Below are 19,065 nucleotides of genomic sequence, written 5' to 3'. Positions count from 1 at the left end.
GGCTATACAGAAGTATAGAGTTTTGGTGAGAAAGTTTGTTGCTCAAATGAGCAACCATAGCCTGCAGCTGAGAGGAAAAAGAAGTGAGATCAGGATGTGTTTAGAAACTGAGAGAAAATGATGTTAAATGATCCTGGACCCATTGATGGGTGTCATTCCCACATCAAGCAATTCTCAGACACCAGCTGGATGTGCTACAATTGAACTCAAAAATTTTTTTTAAAGATTTTTTTTTATTTATTTATTTGACAGAGAGAGAGAGAGAGAGAGAAATCGCAAGTAGGCAGAGAGAGGGGGAAGCAGGCTCCCCTCTGAGCAGAGAGCCTGATGTGGGGCTCAATCCCAGGACCCTGGGATCATGACCTGAGCCATAGGCAGAGGCTTAACCCACTGAGCCACCCAGGCGCCCCTGAACTCAATTATTATACTACCTATCCAAGAACAGCATCAGATCCCACAGGTGACGTGCTCCATCCTTTGAGACTGCCACCCCACCTCAGACAACAATCTCAAGTCCAGACTATCACCTGTTTCTGACTGGCTATGGATCTGTGGTCGCAATGATCCCCTCCTTGGGTTAATTTGATATAGTGGGTCACAGAACTCTGAGAAACATTTTCCTTACTTTACTAAGTAAGTTAACTTTTAATTTACTTACTAGTTTACTAAGTTAGTAAATTAACATTTAGATTACTGATTTATTATAAAAAGATAGAACTCAGGAACAACTAGATGGAGGAGATGCCTAGGGCAGGCTATGGGGAAAGGGTGCAAAATTTCCATGCTCTCTCCAAACACACCAGCTTCCCCACATCTCCATGTGTTCACCAACTTGGAAGTTCTCTGAACCCTCCCATCGTGGGTTTTTATTTTTATTTTTTAAGATTCATTTATTTTATTTTATTTTTTATAATGCAATTTTTTTTAAAAATTTATTTGACAGAGAGAAATCACAACTAGGCAGAGAGGCAGGCAGAGAGAGAGAGAGGGAAGCAGGCTCGCCGCTGAGCAGAGAGCCCAATGCGGGACTCAATCCCAGGACCCTGAGATCATGACCTGAGCCGAAGGCAGCGGCTTAACCCACTGAGCCACCCAGGCGCCCTCATTTATTTATTTTAGAGAGAAAGTGTGCATGAGTGAGCGGGAAGAGGGACAGAGGGAGGGAGAGAGAAGCAGATTCTCCATTGAACATGGAGCTAGATCCCAGGACCCTGAGATCAGGACCCCGGTCAGCTGAAATCAAATCAAGTGTTGGAGGCTTAACCGACTGAGCCACCCACGCACTCCCTTGTCATTTTGGATTTTTAAAGAGGCTTCATTGCATGGGCATGACCAACGATTGACCATTGATGATTGAACTCAACCTCCAGCCCAACTCCCTATGGGGAGGTCAGGGAGGTGGGACAGAAAATTCCAACCTTATAATCACAGGGTTGGTTCTTCCGGCAACCTGCCCCCATCCTTAGGTGCATCCAAAACTATTAACATAACAAGAGACACCTTTACTGATCTCATCCCTTAGGAAATTCCAAGGGTTTTTGGAGCTCTGTAACAGCAATGGAGAGGAAGATGGAAATATGTATTTTTTTATTATAAATCACAGTGTCACAGATGTATTAAAGAGAATGAAGGTCTCATGAAAAAGAGGATAGTTGGGGCACCTGGGTGGGTCAGGTGTTAAGCGGGGTCCTGGGATCAAACCCCTCATTGGGCTCCCTGCTCAGCAGGGAGCCTGCTTCTCCCTCTCCCACTCCCCCTGCTTGTGTTCCCTCTCTCGATGTCTCCCTCTGTCAAATAAATAAATAAAAACTTAAAAAAAAAGAGAGAGACAAAAAGGATAGATGTGTTGGTAGCAGTGGGGAGGGAGCTGGGAGGACTAAAGTTAGAATAATATTTAATTATAAGGCTATAGGATTGGCAAATTAAATATTTTAAAAAGCTCAGGGGCGCCTGGGTGGCTCAGCGGTTTAGGCCTCTGCCTTCGGCTCAGGTCATGATCTCAGGGTCCTGGGATCGAGCCCCGCATCGGGCTCTCTGCTCAGTGGGGAGCCTGTTTCTCCCTCTCTCTCTGCCTGCCTCTCTGCCTACTGTGACCTCTCTTGGTGAAATAAATAAATAAAATATTAAAAATAAATAAAAAGCTCAAACACTGGGATATTTCATAAGTAATATTCACTTTAGAAATTATGTTTTTAATTTTTAACAACAGCTTTTCAGCTATAAAATTCCCCTTTAAAGGTACACAATTAAATGTTTTTAGTATATTCAGAGTTGTGCAACCACCACCAATATGTTGTTTTTATTTTAATTTTCAATTATTCATTTTATACTTAATGTCATAGGAAACTTGACAAGAGCAGAAAAAAAAGGAATACCACTCTAGTACAACTATGTTGACTTCCTCTGAATCTGATATAGATGGGCTCACAAAATAACCTGAGAGATTTTAAATTGTTATGTTTCTTGTGGTTTTTTCTTTAATTAAAAAAAAAAGGTTTTTATTTATTTATTTGACAGAGAGAGATCACAAGTAGGCAGGGAGATAGGAGAGAGAGAAAGGGAAGCAGGCTCTCTGCAGAGCAGAGAGCCCTATGTGGGGCTGGATCCCAGGACCCTGAGATCATGACCTGAGCAGAAGGCAGAGGCTTAATCCACTGAGCCACCCAGGCGACCCTCTTGTATTTTTTTTAAAGACTTTATTTGTTCATCTGTCAGAGAGAAAAAGAGAGACCACACAAGAAGGGGGAGCAGCAGGCAGAGGGAGAAGCAGGCTCCCTGCTGAGCAAGGAGTCTGACAGAGGACTCTATCCCAGGACTCTAGGATCACTACCCCAGCCTTAAAGCAGATGCTTAACCAACTGAGCTGCCCTGTTATCCCAAGTTTCTTGTGTTTGATGTGTCTTTTTTTTTTTTTTACTGCCTTCTGCCTTTTATATAGTTATAATGAAGATGGAAATAAATTTTATATCTTTCATTGACTACTTTAACATAAGCATTTTCCATTTGTCTAAACAATGTTCATACTCATGATTTATAATGGCTGTGTAATGGTATACCAAATGAGTATATCATAATTTACTTTACCATTTATTTTATTATTTTTTAAAAATGTAAGAATCATCATCCTTTTTACTATTTATTTATTTTTAAGATTTATTTATTTTTGAGAGAGAGAGAGAGAGAGAATGTGTGTGTTTGGTGGGGGTTGGGGGCAGAAGGAGAAGGAGAAAGATTTAAGCAGATTCTGGACTGAGCTTGGAGCCTAACATGGGGCTCAATGCGGGGCTCATCTTCTGACCCCAAGGGCATGACCTGAGCCTAAACCAAGAATTTGAGGCTTAACTGTCTGCACCACCCAGGTATCCCTTCCATTTCCTTATTTTAAAGCATTTAGGTTATTTCTCATCTTCTAACTTTATGATAAAGACTCAATAATACTTTATACATACAGGTTTTCCCCAATTTTATTTCCTTATGATATATTTGCAGGACTCTGATGGTTTTTGAATCACATGGACAAATTACTTTTCAAGTGGCTTATCTTTGTAAAATACCAACAGGCATGAATGCAAATAAACTTGCAATTATTTTGTCAGGATAACAAAGTAAGATTTCCTCAATTTTTCTCCATTTATGGAAGACATTTCTAAACATCAGTTAAATGAATGATCTACTGTTCCCCAAACTTCCAAACAAAAATTTTACTTAAAATGCTATTCCTGGTACGCCTGGGTGGCTCAGTCAGTTAAGCCGATGCCTTCGACTCAGGTCATGATCCCAGGGTCCTGAGATCGAGTCCCACATCAGGCTCCTTGCTTGGCAGGGAGCCTGCTTCTCTCTCTGCCTCTGCCTGCCACTCTGCCTGCTTGAGCGCTCTCTCTCTGACAAATAAATACATAAATAATTTTTTTAAAAAAATGCTATTCTTGGGGCGCCTGGGTGGCTCAGTGGGTTAAAGCCTCTGCCTTCGGCTCGGGTTGTGATCACGGGGTCCTGGGATGGAGCCCCACATCAGGCTCTCTGCTCCGTGGGGAGCCTGCTTCCGCCTCTCTCTCTGCCTGCCTCTCTGCCTACTTGTAATCTCTGTCAAATAAATAAATAAAATCTTAAAAAAAAAATGCTATTCTTGGGGCACTGGGCTGCCTCAGTCCGTTGACCATGAAACTCCTGAACTTGGGTTTGTAAGTTCAAGCCCCATTCTGGGTGTAGATACCTTAAAAATAAAATCATAAAAAAATGTATTCTTTTTAGTAAGGAATTACTTGTCCAAAACAGGATGGTGGGGGGAGGAATAAACAAATACCAAACTACTTTTGCCCTAAGTGTATTTCTTGGTTCCAGATAATAGGTACATCCACTTGGATAGCCACTCTGGGTGACAGGGACATAAATCCAAGCCCAGGATCCATAGGAGGTATGAACTCTAATAAGAGGTTGTCCCTTCAGCAAACTGTGACCCCAAAGGGTTACACCATTAACAGCTGAATTTAGAGTAGGACACCTACAAAGAATTATATCTGCATTTGAACCTCCTGGGTTGCCCAGGAAGCCTAAAGCCAAAAAAGCTGGTTTACATGCCTGCAGGAGTCCAGCAGTGGACTGTACCAGCTACTTTACCTTCTGGGGCTGGGGGCGGGGTGGGGTGGGGCTGGGGAGAGTTGTGGGGTAGGGGCAGAGCCTTCAGGTCGATGGTCCCGAGGGCGTGGGCGCTGGGGGCGGCCGCACCTCCAACCTGGTTGAGTTTCTGTCCTTACAAAGGTTTGGGCCGCAGTGGGGGAGGGTCCTGGTCCCTGGCTCTGCCAGGTCCCTCCCAGCATTTTAGGTGCCCCCGTGGCTGGGACATCCCAGTTCCTCTTGGTCCTCCTCACCCAGGCCACGCAGCCAGCCCAGCTCGTCTAGTGCACACTGCCCGCCGGCCGGCCCGCCCCCCACCACAGCCATGGACTCGAGCAAGAAGAAAATGCAGATGCTATAGCCGGACAAGAAGACTGCCAGCGACCGTGCAGAGCAGGCTGACGCCCATAAGAATCAGGCTGAGAACCACTGCAAGCAGCTGGAGGAGGAGCAGCAGGCCTTCAAGAAGAAGCTGAAGGGGACAGAGGATGAGGTGGAAAAGTATTCTGAGTCAGTGAAGGACGCCCAGGAGAAACTGGAGCAGGCCAAGAAGAAGGCTGCCAACCTGGAGGCAGATGTGGCCTCCCTGAACCGCTGCATTCAGCTGGTAGAGGATGAGCTAGTCCAGGTGCAGGAGCACCTGGCCACAGCCCTGTAGAAGCTGGAGAAGGCTGAGAAGTCAGCAGACGAGAGCAAGAGAGGAATGACGGTCATTGAAAACCGATGCAGCTGAAGGAGGCCAAGCACATCACTAAGGATTTTGATTGCAAATATAAGGAGGTGGTCAGGAAGCTGGTGATCCTGGAAGGAGAGCTGGAGCGCCCGGAAAAGAGAGCAGAGGTGGCTGAGAGCTGTGCCAGGCAGCTGGAGGAGGAACTCTGAACCAGGGACCAGGCCCTCAAGTCCCTGATGGCCTCAAAAGAGGAGTATTCAACCAAAGAAGATAAATATGAAGAGGAGATCAAACTGCTGGAGGAGAAGCTAAAAGAGGCTGAGACCTGAGCTGAGTCTGCCGAGAGTCTGTGTCAAAGTTGAAGACCATCCATGACCTGGAAGAGAACTTGGCCAGTGCCAAGGAGGAGAACGTGGAGATTCACAGACTCTCGACCAGACCCTGCTGGAACTCAACAACCTGTGAGGGTTGCTCTGCTCCCAGCCGGGCTGCCCTCCTGCCCCAACACAATAAAATGGATGTTACTCGGAAAAAAAAAAAAGTCTTATCTGAAGAGGGTATCTTCACCTCAAATTATTTTTAAGATTATTAGATAATAAGATTATTAAAATTATTTTAAAGATTTTTTTAGATTTTATTTATTTATTTATTTGAGAGAGAGAGGGAGAGGGAGAGAGAACAGAAGAGACATTATGAGTGGGGGGGAGGGGCAGAGGGAGAATCAGACTCCCCTGCTGATCAGGGAGCCTGATGCAGGGCTTGATACCAGGACCCTGGGATTATGACTTGAGCTGAAGGCAGATGCTTAACTGACTGAGCCACCCAGGTGCCCCAGATATTAATTTTCAAATGCAATGACCAGTACACAAAGATAACTAGAAACTAGACTCTACTCAGAGAACTAGCATGGAAACAGACAATAAAAACAGACTGAGAAAGAATTCAGATACCAGAATTATCATATAGTGACTATAAAACAATTATGCTTACTGCCTTCAACGAATAAGAAACTACAAAGTGACATAAATTGAAAAAGAACTAAGTTGACCTTTTAGAAATAAGGCACAGTAATCAAAATTTAAAAATCACTAGATCAGTTTAAGAGATTAGTCACAGACGAAAAGAAAATCAGTGAAGCAATTTGACACTTTACTAGGTTTGATGCAGTCTGACATTTTTCTGTTCCATTTTATTCTATCTGAATTTTCAAATTCTCAGATGGTTGAGACCCAATAACCTGATTGCACATGCCCTGGGCTGTCTTTTATTCAACATAATTAAATTAAAACAGATAATTGCACCACTTAGTGTAATAATGTCAAGGAACATAATTTTTTTTTTAAAAAAGCTTTTATTACAAATAGAGGATTCAAATATGTATCTCTGACAAATCCCTTGTGTGCTGATTTTGCTAGAAGAAACTAGATGCAATTGACTTCATTACTGCCTCCTCTGTGGCTTTTTTACTCTTGGGCAGAACGAGGAATCAGATTGGGAAGAAGACAAGTTTGATTTTTATTCTGGAATAGGTAGCCTTGGGGTCTATAACATTTTCCACTGGGAGGGTTTTAAACTAGTGAACTGCCACCTATGAAGTGAACTTAGTCAGGGTTACTGTAAGTATAGAATTAATAAAGAGAGTTTATTAGACTCAATATTATATTTAGAAGAACTCACTGATTTCCACTGTCACTAGATTTCACCAGCCTGCAGTGAGACAAGAAAAATATGATCTAAAGAGGTTTTCATAAAGTTGATTTATTTATTTAAAAGGACTGACTTTTTAGAGGATATGTTCTTTATTTTGGGGTCAAAATATAATTTAAAAATGAAGTGATACAGAAAATAAATGGCAGTTATCTTTTTTTAATAGGTTGGTAAAATTCAAAAATTGCAGTTCTGTTGGTTCTAAAATTATTTTGAAAGTCTGGATTGATCCATAAAGTCCAAAAGACTGGGAAAACCACAGATGTCATCTACCTCTTATTTTTTTTATACAACAAACATTTTGAGAGCCTATGATGTGCTAAGAGAAGGGGCTACAAAATAAGAAAATGACCCAACTGTCACTCCTGCTGACAGTAAGAAAGGAATAGGTTTAATCCATAATTACTAAGAGGTTAAGTAGTATTAGGTCTTCTGGGAACAGGTCTGAGGGAAAGCCGGTTTGTCTGGGGACTCCATCTCTTACTGAAAGAAGAAATGAGGCTAAGCAGTCTTGCAAATGCACAGCACAGAGGGAAAAGGAATGAAGGGAAGAGAAAACTGTTTAGGGTAGGGAATTTTATTTTATTTATATATTCTTAAGACTTTGAGAGAGAGAAAGAGCACGAGCAGGGGTCGGGGCAGAAAGAGAGAAGCAGACTCTTCGCTGAGCAGGGAGGACTCGATCCCAGGACCCTGGGATCCTGACCTAAGCAGAAGGCAGATGCTTAATGACTGAGCCCCCAAGGTGCCCCGAGGGTCGGGTCGGGAATTTTAAAATGTAGTGATGATGAAAGGAGATGAGGAGGGCCAGATAAAAGAGTTTTTGTTGGCTTGGCTATGGACTTTAATTTTTGTTGTTGTTGTTGTTGTTATTGTGAAATTGAAGCAAACAAAAACCCAAACCATGCAGCACCTGGGTGGCTCAGTCAGTTAAGCATCTGCATTCAACGCAGGTCATGATTTTAGGGTCCTGGGATTCAGTTCCTGCTCAGCGGGAGTCTGCTTGCTTGCCTTCTCCCCATGCTTGCTTGCTTGCTCTCTCTCAAATAAATAAATAAATAAAATCTTAAAAACAAAACCAAACCCAAGCCATTTACCATATTTACCATTCTTTTTTTCTTTTAATTTTTTATTTTTTTATTAACATGTATGTATTATTAGCCCCAGGGCATCTTTACCATTCTTAAGTGCACATTTCAGTAGTGTTAAACATATTCGTATTGTTATAAAATAAGGACTTTATGGTATAAGCGCCTTAGATTAATGGTATTACTGAAAGATCTCAGAATAGGATTGGAGATTTAGGAAGACTGTTTTGGATGGTGGGAGTAGTAGGAGGTAGGGGATGGAGGTTAGGAGGACTGAAAGGGATTACAGGATTAAAGGTTTGTGGGGCCTTGTGAGTGGGAACGGGTTTCTGGCTTGGTCACAGGGTTTTTGCCAGAGGGAATGTTAGGCACCAGAACTCAAGGTACCTCTGGCTGAGTACCAGGCCTGTATGGGCCAGCTTTCCAGGGGCTGCACTACTTGAAGCTATGAGCCACATCTAACCAGGATGTATTCTGTTAAAACCCTAGAGTTAAAAAGATTTTATTTGCATCAGTTGCAGAAAAATAAAGTTTGGTGATTTTCAGCTTTTCTTGAAAAATTAAAATATCTGGGACAGTGGAATCATAGTCCCTCAAGGAAACAATCACATTAACTTCGTTTTAATGTATAATAAACCTATAGAAAAGTACACAAGTGTGTAACTTGATGTTCACAAGTGAACATTCCCCACTAACCAGCAATCCTATCAACATGCGGAACACTACCAGTATCTCTAAAGTTATTTAATACTACTTATTTAAATCCTACTAATTTATTTAATCCCACTAATTAATTTAATCCTACTAACAACCTTATGAGACAGATTATATTACTATCTCCTTTTTAAATACGAGGAAACTGAAGCACAGACAAGTCACCAGGCTAAATATTGAAACTAGCATTTGAACCTGGGTCGGCTGTCTGATTCTGAATCCCACACTCTCCAGAAGAAAAGAGCGAACCGGTAAGTTCTTTTTTAACAACGTGGAAAGGCTGCCTCTTGCCACCGACACTTACTTCCGGACGTCAGAGACACGGAAACCAACCACAACCACTGGCTGGTACCTGAGGCCGCCCGCGCCAGTGCCCGCCCCTCCCGAGCGCGGCGTCCTGGAGAGCCGCCGGCGGGGTGCTGCGCAGTCTCCACACACGTGAGGGCGCTGTCCCAGTCGGAGTTCCTCTTTCTGTTGTCGCGATATCTTTGACGCCGGAAAAACGCAAGACCGAAGGTCCCGTAGATGGCACGCCTCTCACAGTACGCCTAAGTTCTCGCGTGAGTTTTACTTCCGCCCTTTTGGCTTCCTGAGCAGCGCCATGGCGGTCGGCAAGAACAAGCGCCTTACGAAAGGCGGCAAAAAGGGAGCCAAGAAGAAAGTGTAAGTGTCTCCTCTCATGGCCCCCAGCTTTTTGGGGTCATGCTGGGCTCGGCAGGCGGGTTCTGGATGGTGATGTGAGCCGGATGGTGAGGATGTCAAGTGGATTGCGAGGGCCGTGCCGAGTTGGTAAACTCAGAACGGCTGTCTGGGGGTATGGGTGCTGCATCGCTACGGGCTGGCTTCTTTCCTTTGGCTTTCCGGGCCTTGTGCGCCCGCTTTTGAGCTAAATTGCCGATGCTCTTTGGGGCTTGGGTGTTTCGTATTGTGGGCTCCTTGGCCTTGTAAATTTCACGGGTAGTCGATGGTACTACTTCCGAGAGCTTGTTCACCCGAGACGCCGCATCCCTTCCTCTGTTTGGGCCAGCTGGGACCCTTGGAGTTGCTTTTGGGTTCGTGTGAGCCCTTGCAGAGCCAGGGCTACCACTACGTGTAACTTGGAGGCAATGCTTCTTGTGAAGCCGAAGAAACGATGGGGTGGGGAGTGTGTACATTTATGGCATAACTTTTTAGGTGTCCGGTCTGTGTACAGTGAAGCAGACATCGTTGGGAAGAGCTAGGTTTGCACCTCACTGAGGGGAGTAGGTTCTTAGACTCCAGTTGCTTACATGCCAGTTAGCCATTTATGATCCTTAGAATGAGGAAAGTTTTAAATAAAACTCGGTAAGAATTATGTGATCTGCGATAAAACTCACTTGTTTTTAAAATACAGGGTTGATCCATTTTCTAAGAAAGATTGGTATGATGTGAAAGCACCAGCTATGTTCAATATAAGAAATATTGGAAAAACATTAGTCACAAGAACCCAAGGAACCAGTGAGTATTTTCTTGTTTTGTATTTTTTTTTTAAAGATTTTTTTTATTTTATTTACTTGACAGAAAGAGATCACAAGTAGGCAGAGAGGCAGGCAGAGAGAGAGAGGGAAGCAGGCCCCCTGCTGAGCAGAGAGCCCGATGTGGGACTCGATCCCAGGACCCTGAGATCATGACCTTAGCCGAAGGCAGCGGCTTAACCCACTGAACCACCCAGGCGCCCAGTATTTCTTTTTTAAAATAGGTCTGCTGGTGGGAGAACTAAGTAGAGATAGCTCTTGGTTGCAGCTTTGGTCACGGTGGTGCTTGTTTGGTACAACACTTGTGGAAGGAAGGTGGTGCTTTTAGAATTACTAAGAAAATGTGCTTGGGTATTATTGAGTTTCTTGTGAGGATTGTCAGTAAGTCATTGGTGTCCACATGGAATTTGGCTAACAAAAGTTAGGGTCTTTATAATTTACATTAACTTTCTAAGTTCAACTTTGTGCATGAATTTTCTTGGCTGGCTTGACTTTATGTGGTTCCTAATGATAATAAGACAATTTATTGTTTTCTAGAAATTGCATCTGATGGCCTCAAGGGTCGTGTTTTTGAAGTGAGTCTTGCTGATCTGCAGAATGATGAAGTTGCATTTAGAAAATTCAAGCTAATTACTGAGGATGTTCAGGGCAAAAACTGTCTGACTAATTTTCATGGCATGGATCTTACCCGGGACAAAATGTGCTCCATGGTCAAAAAGTGGCAGGTGAGAACAGAAGTTCCTTAGTGCATGGTGTTCTAGTGTGCATGGTCAAGGATGCCCTGTTAAGAAAAGAAGGAACATATGTGACTGAAGTAGATTATATTTCAAATGCATGATGTTTTGTAGCTTTTATCAGGTGCCAACTTTGGGATTGGCACTCTTGAACTTGAGTAAAGCAGTGAGTGAGCCATTATCATCCTATTTAACTGGAGTTCAAGATTTATTTATTATCTTTTTTCCCAAGTTTTAAAATTGGGTTATCAGAGTTGCTAAGAGTGGCAAAGCTTCCTGTGAGGTTGCAGTCTTTGCTCAATTTCCCAATTGTGTTCTCCTTGGCAAGTAACTTAAAGCTTCCTGGGCTTTGATCCTTTATCTAAAATGATTTATAGGTAAGAGTATCACTTCTTGGGAATTAAAAAGATGAAATAAAGCCATGAAAACATGCTTATGCACAGAAGTTGTGCATAATGCACAATGCTTTGACACAAAGCATTTAAAAGGCATTGTTACTACAGGAAATAATTACATTGGTTCAGATGTGTTTGGCTAACCATTCAGTTTTGGTATGTTTTGTTGATGGGAATGAATGATGACAAAATGTTTCGGTCCCAAATGATACATACTGATTATACCGTTACATTTATTTCTGACATTCCCTGAAGGTTTTATGGTTGAATTTCTGGAAATACTCCAGCGTCCTTTCGCTATAAGTGTATTACTCATTTTTTAAACTGAAGTATACAATTTACAAAATGCAAAGGCGGTATTTCAGTTTTTGTTGCTACCTATGGTAGTTTTCATTTTTTTACTTGAGGAAAAAATATGAGTAGTTAGTGGATTACTTAATAACATTTTAGCTGTGAAATTGAATATTTAATCATCATCACACTTTAGTTTGGAACATGAGTTACATTTAAAAATATGCATTTAGTGTTGTAGCAGTATTTCATCTATTCAGACATACTTTTTTTTAAAAAGAATGACCTAAGTGTAGACTAGAGGCTCAGAACGGGTTTTCTTAGATGCAGAGGTGAACAGTTGATTGGTGGGGAAAAAGTCTGGCATGTAAAAGAAATGGGGGGCTGGATGCTGCAGAGATTAGAATAGAAGTGTTAACCTAGGGAAGAGAGTTGAGAGGACTTGGTATTTAATTAGACATGAAGGGTAGTAAGATTTGGAGTAACTGGGTAAGTTCACTTCAAGGAAGTTAATTCTGTAAAGTAGGCGTGTAGTTTGTATGATGATCGTGTACTTGATTTTTCTAGCGTTTTTATATTAGAATTTGAGGGCTGTAAATTAATAACATTAAAACCTGGTACATCTGACAATATCTTTTTTCACTAGACCATGATTGAAGCTCATGTTGATGTCAAGACTACCGATGGTTATTTGCTTCGTCTGTTTTGTGTTGGTTTTACTAAAAAACGCAATAATCAGATTCGGAAGACCTCTTATGCTCAGCATCAACAGGTCCGCCAAATTCGGAAAAAGATGATGGAGATCATGACCCGAGAGGTTCAGACAAATGACTTGAAAGAAGTGGTTAATAAATTGTAAGTGTTTATTTTCCTCATACCTCATAACCTTGAATCTCTTATCCCTCTGATGAAGGACTTCTCAGACCTGTGTTTAAATCCCATCTGTGAAACTGTCTGGCCATATGTCCCTTAAAATATTTTAAGTGCTCAGTAAATGTGATTTGGTTTTTTTAATCCTTATTTGATGAAGCAATCTCATAGTGGACCTGAGGTAGAGGAAATGCTTTTGTCTTAATTAGAAAACATATTGAAAAGGCTAAACTTTGCACTGTCGGTGATGTATGGGAATAGATGATGACAAGATGTTTTGGTCCCAGATGATGTCCACTGATAAAACTTAACATTTTTCTGATGTTCCCATGCAGTTGGCTTAAGAGGCTGGTATAGAAAAGGCAGAAAGATCAAATGCTAACTTTCTAACTGGCTGTATAATTCAGGTCATTTAACCTCTACCTGTAAAAGGGCAATAATGGACTGTCTTACAAGAGGATTTGAGTGGATTAAATGAGGTGGGTATTAAAGGGTATAGATTTATCCTTTCTTTACTGGTTTGCAGGATTCCAGACAGCATTGGAAAAGATATAGAAAAAGCTTGTCAGTCTATTTATCCACTCCATGATGTCTTCGTTAGAAAAGTAAAAATGCTGAAGAAGCCCAAGTTTGAATGTAAGTTAAAGGGTCATAGGATTCCTGAGAAAAATAATGTGTGGCGAGATACATTAGTGTCTTGTTCTTTTTTGAGTCCAGATGATATATTTTTTTCTGTCCTGCCTATATAGTATTGAAGACATTGTTTAAGAAAATGGTGTGCTATAAAAATTCTTTCTTTCTTTTAGTGGGAAAGCTCATGGAGCTTCATGGTGAAGGTAGTAGTTCTGGAAAAGCTACTGGGGATGAGACCGGTGCTAAAGTGGAACGAGCTGATGGATATGAGCCACCAGTCCAAGAATCTGTTTAAAATTCAGACATTCAATGGTGACAAATAAAAAAATCTTATTTGTGATGTTTAATTTCTGATGATTCTTTTTAAATAATGTAGGCTTCGTGAATCAGGTACTCTGAACTGATGATGATGCGAACTTTTCTGAACTGTTGAATGGATTTTATCCATTGTTCTGGGTTACTAAATAGCTGCAAAAAGGCAATGATCCATTTTAAGTTGTAGTGATCTGGATGGAAGTATTAGAGGGGTAATAAAAGGAAATCTTTTTTTTTCTTTTTTTAACATGGTGTATGTTTTTAAATGTTTTTTTCTTTTTTAAAGTTTTATTTATTTGACACAACACAGGCAGGGGGAGCAGCAGAGACAGAGGGAGAAGCAGGCTCCCTGCTGAGCAAGGAGTCTGACATGGGACTCAGTCCTAGGACCTTGGGAAGACCTGAGCGGAAGGCAAATGCTTAACTGAGCATCCCTTAAATGGTTCTTGAACCATCTGGAAGGCTTGTTAAAATAATGGCAGGGCCATTTCTAGCCTGTACCTTTCTTTGAACTATAGGTTTGTCTACCCAACTGCTTACTTGATATCTTTACTTGGATAGAGAATAGGCATTTCATATTTGGCAGGTCTAAAATGGTATTCTGGATCCTAACAGTTTAAACTACTCTTAGGTTTTAGGCCAAAATCTGGTCATCCTTGACAATTTAGTTTATTCAGAATATATCTGGAATCTCACCATTTCTTAACCAACTCCATTGTGATCACTTTTGTCATCATTACTACCCAGATTGTTACTGCCTATGGTCTGTTCACTAAAGGCCCAAATTGGTATTGTCCCTGACCTCTTCTTACCATTCCTTAACATTTCTAGCCAGATTGCCCTCACTGTTTCTGGATGGACTAGGTACATTGTTAACCTTGGGGATTTGGCACTTGTTCTTCCTGTGCTTGGAATGTTTTCCCCTTAAACGTCACAGAGCTTGCTCCTTAACTTCTAGGTCTCAGTAGACCCCCGTGATGGGCTTGGCCTATTAAAAATTGTGCCATATCCTCCAGCATTCCCAATTTCCCATTAAACTTTTTTCTGTAGTTTTGTGTCTACTAGAATATTCCATAGTGATTGCTTTTTGGTCTTGTTCACCGCTATACCTCTAGTGCCTAAGAGTTCAGTGTTTGTTGAATAAAGGAATTATGTTCCTATTAATACCCTGTAGTGAAGTAAATGTTTTCAGTGAAAAACATGAGTTGTACATTTGGATCTCAAATACAGAGGCTTACTCCAGGGTAGACAGAAGTTAGGTCTAAAAAGAGGTTACTGAGGGTAGGGTTCAGGAATTGAGTTAAATGGTTTTTATTGCTGTTAATCAGTAGTCAAGCTCCAATCTGCTACATCTATATAGGGCTTGGCATAGCTCTGTTTTATCTTAAGTGTTCATTTGAAAATTGTTCAGAAAGAGTATGTGATTGGATTTTTTAAATGGTTCAGCCTGTTCGATGATGGGTTTAATTAAGTTACATTCTTGGCCAGCTTGAAGGTAGGTAACTTCCAACCAGTGGAAAATATGTAAAGGGTAATTCTGTTTCCTGTTTCCCCTTTAAATCTTATAAACTTAATACATGGATCCTAAGTGTTCACACATGGCTTTTCTCTACTTGACTCTAATTGGAACAATTTCACTATGGTCTTTCCTTGGAAAACAGCTGTTGTAACCAGGGATACAGGAACCTTCAAAAACAAGCTACTGGAGAGCTTTGTGTTCAGGCATGATTGGATTAGGCAGTAAACCGAACAGGTGATCTTAAACTGGCTTTTGCCCTTTTTTTTAAAGTGGCTTTTGCTTCTGAATGTGTACAGTTGAGAGGTATTTGAAAGTGTGTACCAATGTGAAAAAAAATGCTCGGAAGAGTATCCTATATAATTTGGGTGCACATTAAGTAATTCTACAGGTTTTTAACTGGAAAAACGAGGCAGAAGAAAGAGGTTGGGGTAATGGAGTGTGAGGATTCTGCTTGATGTTACTTGGTTTGATGGGGAGAGGGCCATAGGCCAAGGGAAGTGGATGGCGCCTGAAAGCTGGAAAAGACATGGACATAATCATGTCACAATGGTATGATAGAATGTGGCATCATTATTCATCCCACGTTGCATGTACAGTTGTCTCACCACCACCAATATAAATTACTGGACAGTTTTTAAAGAATGTGATACGGCCCACTAATTTTTAAGATTTTATTTTTTTAAAGAGAGAATGCACGTGTGCAAGTGGGGAGAGGGGCGGAGGAGGGAAAGGGAGAGATTGTGAAGCCAACTCAGCACTGAAGCACTGAGTCATAGCTGGACGTGGGGCTCAACTCACCACCTGAGCCAGAACCAAAAGTTGAATGCTGAACTAACTGATGGAACCGCCCCGGAGCCCTGGCACACTAAATTCTTACAGCTGGGGGCGCCTGGGTGGCTCAGTGGATTGAGCCGCTGCCTTCGGCTCAGGTCATGGTCTCGGAGTCCTGGGATCGAGCCCCGCATCGGGCTCTCTGCTCCGCAGGGAGCCTGCTTCCTCCTCTCTCTCTGCCTGCCTCTCTGCCTACTTGTGATCTCTCTCTGTCAAATAAATAAATAAAATCTTTAAAAAAAAAAAAATTCTTACAGCTGGCCTGACATTGCTTGAGCACAGTCATTACTTATATTCTTCCTCTTGGGGCGCCTGGGTGGCTCAGTGGATTAAGCCGCTGCCTTCGGCTCAGGTCATGATCTCAGGGTCCTGGGATCGAGCCCCGCATCAGGCTCTCTGCTCCGCAGGGACCCTGCTTCCTCCTCTCTCTCTCTGCCTGCCTCTCTGCCTACTTGTGATCTCTCTGTGTCAAATAAATAAATAAAACCTTTAAAAAAAAAAAAGTTTATATTCTTCCTCTTAGGCCTTAAGTAGTTTCAGTGCTACAAGTATGTATATCCTTTTTTTTTTTTTTTTTTTTAAGATTTTATTTATTTATTTGACAGAGATCACAAGTAGGCAGAGAGGAGGAAGCAGGCTCCCTGCCGAGCAGAGAGCCCCATGCGGGGCTCGATCCCAGGACCCTGGGATCATGACCTGAGCCGAAGGCAGAGACTTTAAACCACTGAGCCACCCAGGCGCCCCAGTATGTATATCCTTAATGCCCACTTCCAGTTCTTGCATTGATAGCTATGTAGTTAAATTTGTTTGAAGCTTGTTCTCTGGTCAGTTCCTCTGGAAGTTCTCATGGCATTATTTTCTGAATTCTTGCATGTTTAGTATAGTTTGTGTCTTTATTCCTGAAAGCTTTTATTGTTTTTTTTCTTTGAGCATCTTAAATATGCTCCTGCATTTTCCTCTGCCATTAAACATTACATTGCGATTGAAGGTCTGATAATTTTTCAAATTTTCTTTCCCTTATAAGTCACTTTTTGTTTTGGCTAGAAGCCCAGAGACACTTTTTTTTTTTTTTTTTAATCCAGTGAGTTTATAAAATTTATCTTGGTAGTTCTGACCGAATAGTCTCAGGTATGCAGTATACTCTGTAAATATGTAATTTATTTGTTCTGTTCCCTTGATTGGTTTCCTTTATTGGGACTGCCTGTGATTTCCTGGCAGCTGTTGTAGTGCCTAACTATCCATGTGATAAACTCCTTAGGTTGTATTTTTGTAGGATGTGTTGGCTAATACTGCCTGTGGGCTACGTCTGGCCAGTGTCTGTTTTTTGATGGCCTGCAAGCTAAGGATGGCTTTTCCGTTTTCATATGGCTGAAAAAAAAGTTAGGACGTGAAAATGACATGAAATTCAAATCTCAGTATACACAAAGTTTACCTGGAACACAGCTCCACATTCAGTTTTAGGTACCGTCAGTCACTGCCTCTGGCCCTGCAGTGGCAGAGTTGAGTAGTTGGGACAGACCAGCTGCGGCTCACTCATTGCTACACACTAAGGGGCAGCACGGTGCACACTGCAACTGTTTCCTACCACCTACCTGAAAAGACCCCTTTGAAGGCGCAAGACAGAATCTCATTACATATCAGCATTAATAGATGAACACTGGCAGTTTATGGAGATTGCTGACTTGAACACTAAGGGAAATGTCACCCCCAACCCCAAAAGAAAGAACTATTACTAAACCTCTATTATTAAAAAAGTTTACTTGGGGTACCTGGGTGGCTCAGTGGGTTAAAGCCTCTGCCTTGGGCTCAGGTCATGATCCCAGAGTTCTGGGATAGAGCCCCGCATCAGTCTCTGCTCGAGTGGGGAGCCTGCTTCCTCTCTCTCTGCCTGCCTCTCTGCCTACTTGTGATCTCTGTCAAATAAAAAAAATTTAAAAAATATACTCAAATGTTACAGTTTCTACTTAAAAATTTTGCAGGATTTTGTTTCTGCTCATTATGCCTACATAGTATCCTCAATTTTGCTCCTTGGCCCTTTACAGAAAAAGCTTACGTCATGACACCTGCTATAAATAAGAAAATAAAACATTCAAATTAACCGACAGGGTTTGGGTAAAAGTGGCAATAGAGAAAAAAAATTATACTTGATGAATAAATGTGTGTGTGTGCGTGCACGTACTCCTGGGTCAGTCCCTCATACTACTGTATATTCTGCTAAGGCTGAGATTGATGTATACATGCTTGTGCTATAAATGCTTATAAAGTTTCAAAAATTATCCCATCCAGGGTACTGCTACTTTTAGAAAGTTTTAATAGGACAAACTCCCCTGCCATTCACCACCAGTGGGTAGGCTAGGATTTAACACAAGGGCCTATACCCTTTGGTGGCCAGTATTTTCACTCTGTAGATGTCCTATTAGTTGGTAAGGCAGGATCCTTAATCTCATAGGCCTTGACTAGTTTTTATCACCCTTTCAACAGGGGTGTTTGAAAAACTCCAATAAAATTCAGGGACCTGCTCACCAAGTAGTTTCTTGGGACTGTGTGGGTGGATTTAGAATATTTAATCCCTTTAGTAATCAAGGTAGGTCTCTGACCTGCTACAAAAGGAGGCCCAACTCCTTGGAGGCTTTGGGTATTGGAGAAAGCATACATGTCAGTAAATGGGCCTTTCCGGTCAAGTAAAAATGGCAGCAATTTTAGCATCTTCATTTTGCATGAGGTTGTGATGGTTACTCTTGGGAATCCATGTCTCCCAACGCATTGGCTGAAGCATAGCTGCTAGCTCATGGGGGCCCTCGCTTCACAGAGATCCCCTAATACACAATCACTGGTGGCTCAGCCAAGTTGCAAGCTGATGGTACACATTACGCTATGCAGAACTAAAGGGAGTGGTCACTGCTCAGTGAACTGAATTCAAAGCGGTTCTGACAGACCTGCCAATCCGTCCCTTGATCAACAGTCCCCTTTGCTGACTCTTTGCCCACGGCCTAGCCATCTGGTCTGCCACTTTAAAGACTATATTCAGGCAGATTAAAAACATCCCTTTTTTAGGGCTGTAAACTGTGGGAACAAATTGCAGCTATTGATTGGGCCATCTGCTAAAGGCCAGCTCTGACATGACCTAGTGGAATCAAACTACTGATCAAGCCTGCACCACCTGGATTGCCACCACACACGGCAACACA

The 19,065-nt window shown here is 41.9% G+C and overlaps 1 protein-coding gene, 2 non-coding genes and 1 pseudogene across 3 annotated transcripts; all 4 read left to right on the top strand.

The window, feature by feature from the left end:
* Window positions 1–4,939: 4,939 nt before the first annotated feature.
* LOC123934913 lies at window positions 4,940–5,758 on the top strand (annotated as a pseudogene).
* A 3,559-nt stretch (window positions 5,759–9,317) lies between these two features.
* On the top strand, window positions 9,318–13,559 carry RPS3A (ribosomal protein S3A). Its single transcript, XM_045995151.1, has 6 exons — window positions 9,318–9,459; window positions 10,169–10,272; window positions 10,827–11,014; window positions 12,356–12,564; window positions 13,106–13,215; window positions 13,386–13,559. The coding sequence occupies exons 1-6, from the start codon at window positions 9,398–9,400 to the stop codon at window positions 13,505–13,507; spliced, it is 795 nt and encodes a 264-aa protein (XP_045851107.1). The 5' UTR covers window positions 9,318–9,397; the 3' UTR covers window positions 13,508–13,559.
* LOC123937823 lies at window positions 11,593–11,665 on the top strand. Its single transcript, XR_006817605.1, has one exon. It is a non-coding gene; the product is annotated as a small nucleolar RNA SNORD73 (small nucleolar RNA).
* Window positions 12,836–12,905, top strand: LOC123937824. The gene has a single exon (XR_006817606.1). It is a non-coding gene; the product is annotated as a small nucleolar RNA SNORD73 (small nucleolar RNA).
* Window positions 13,560–19,065: the final 5,506 nt, after the last annotated feature.

Source organism: Meles meles, chromosome 2 (genome assembly GCF_922984935.1).
Source record: "Meles meles chromosome 2, mMelMel3.1 paternal haplotype, whole genome shotgun sequence".
In the NCBI taxonomy this organism is placed as follows: Eukaryota; Metazoa; Chordata; class Mammalia; order Carnivora; family Mustelidae; genus Meles; species Meles meles.
The sequence above is the reverse complement of the archived record's forward strand: the minus strand, read 5'-3'. Positions and strand labels throughout refer to the sequence as shown.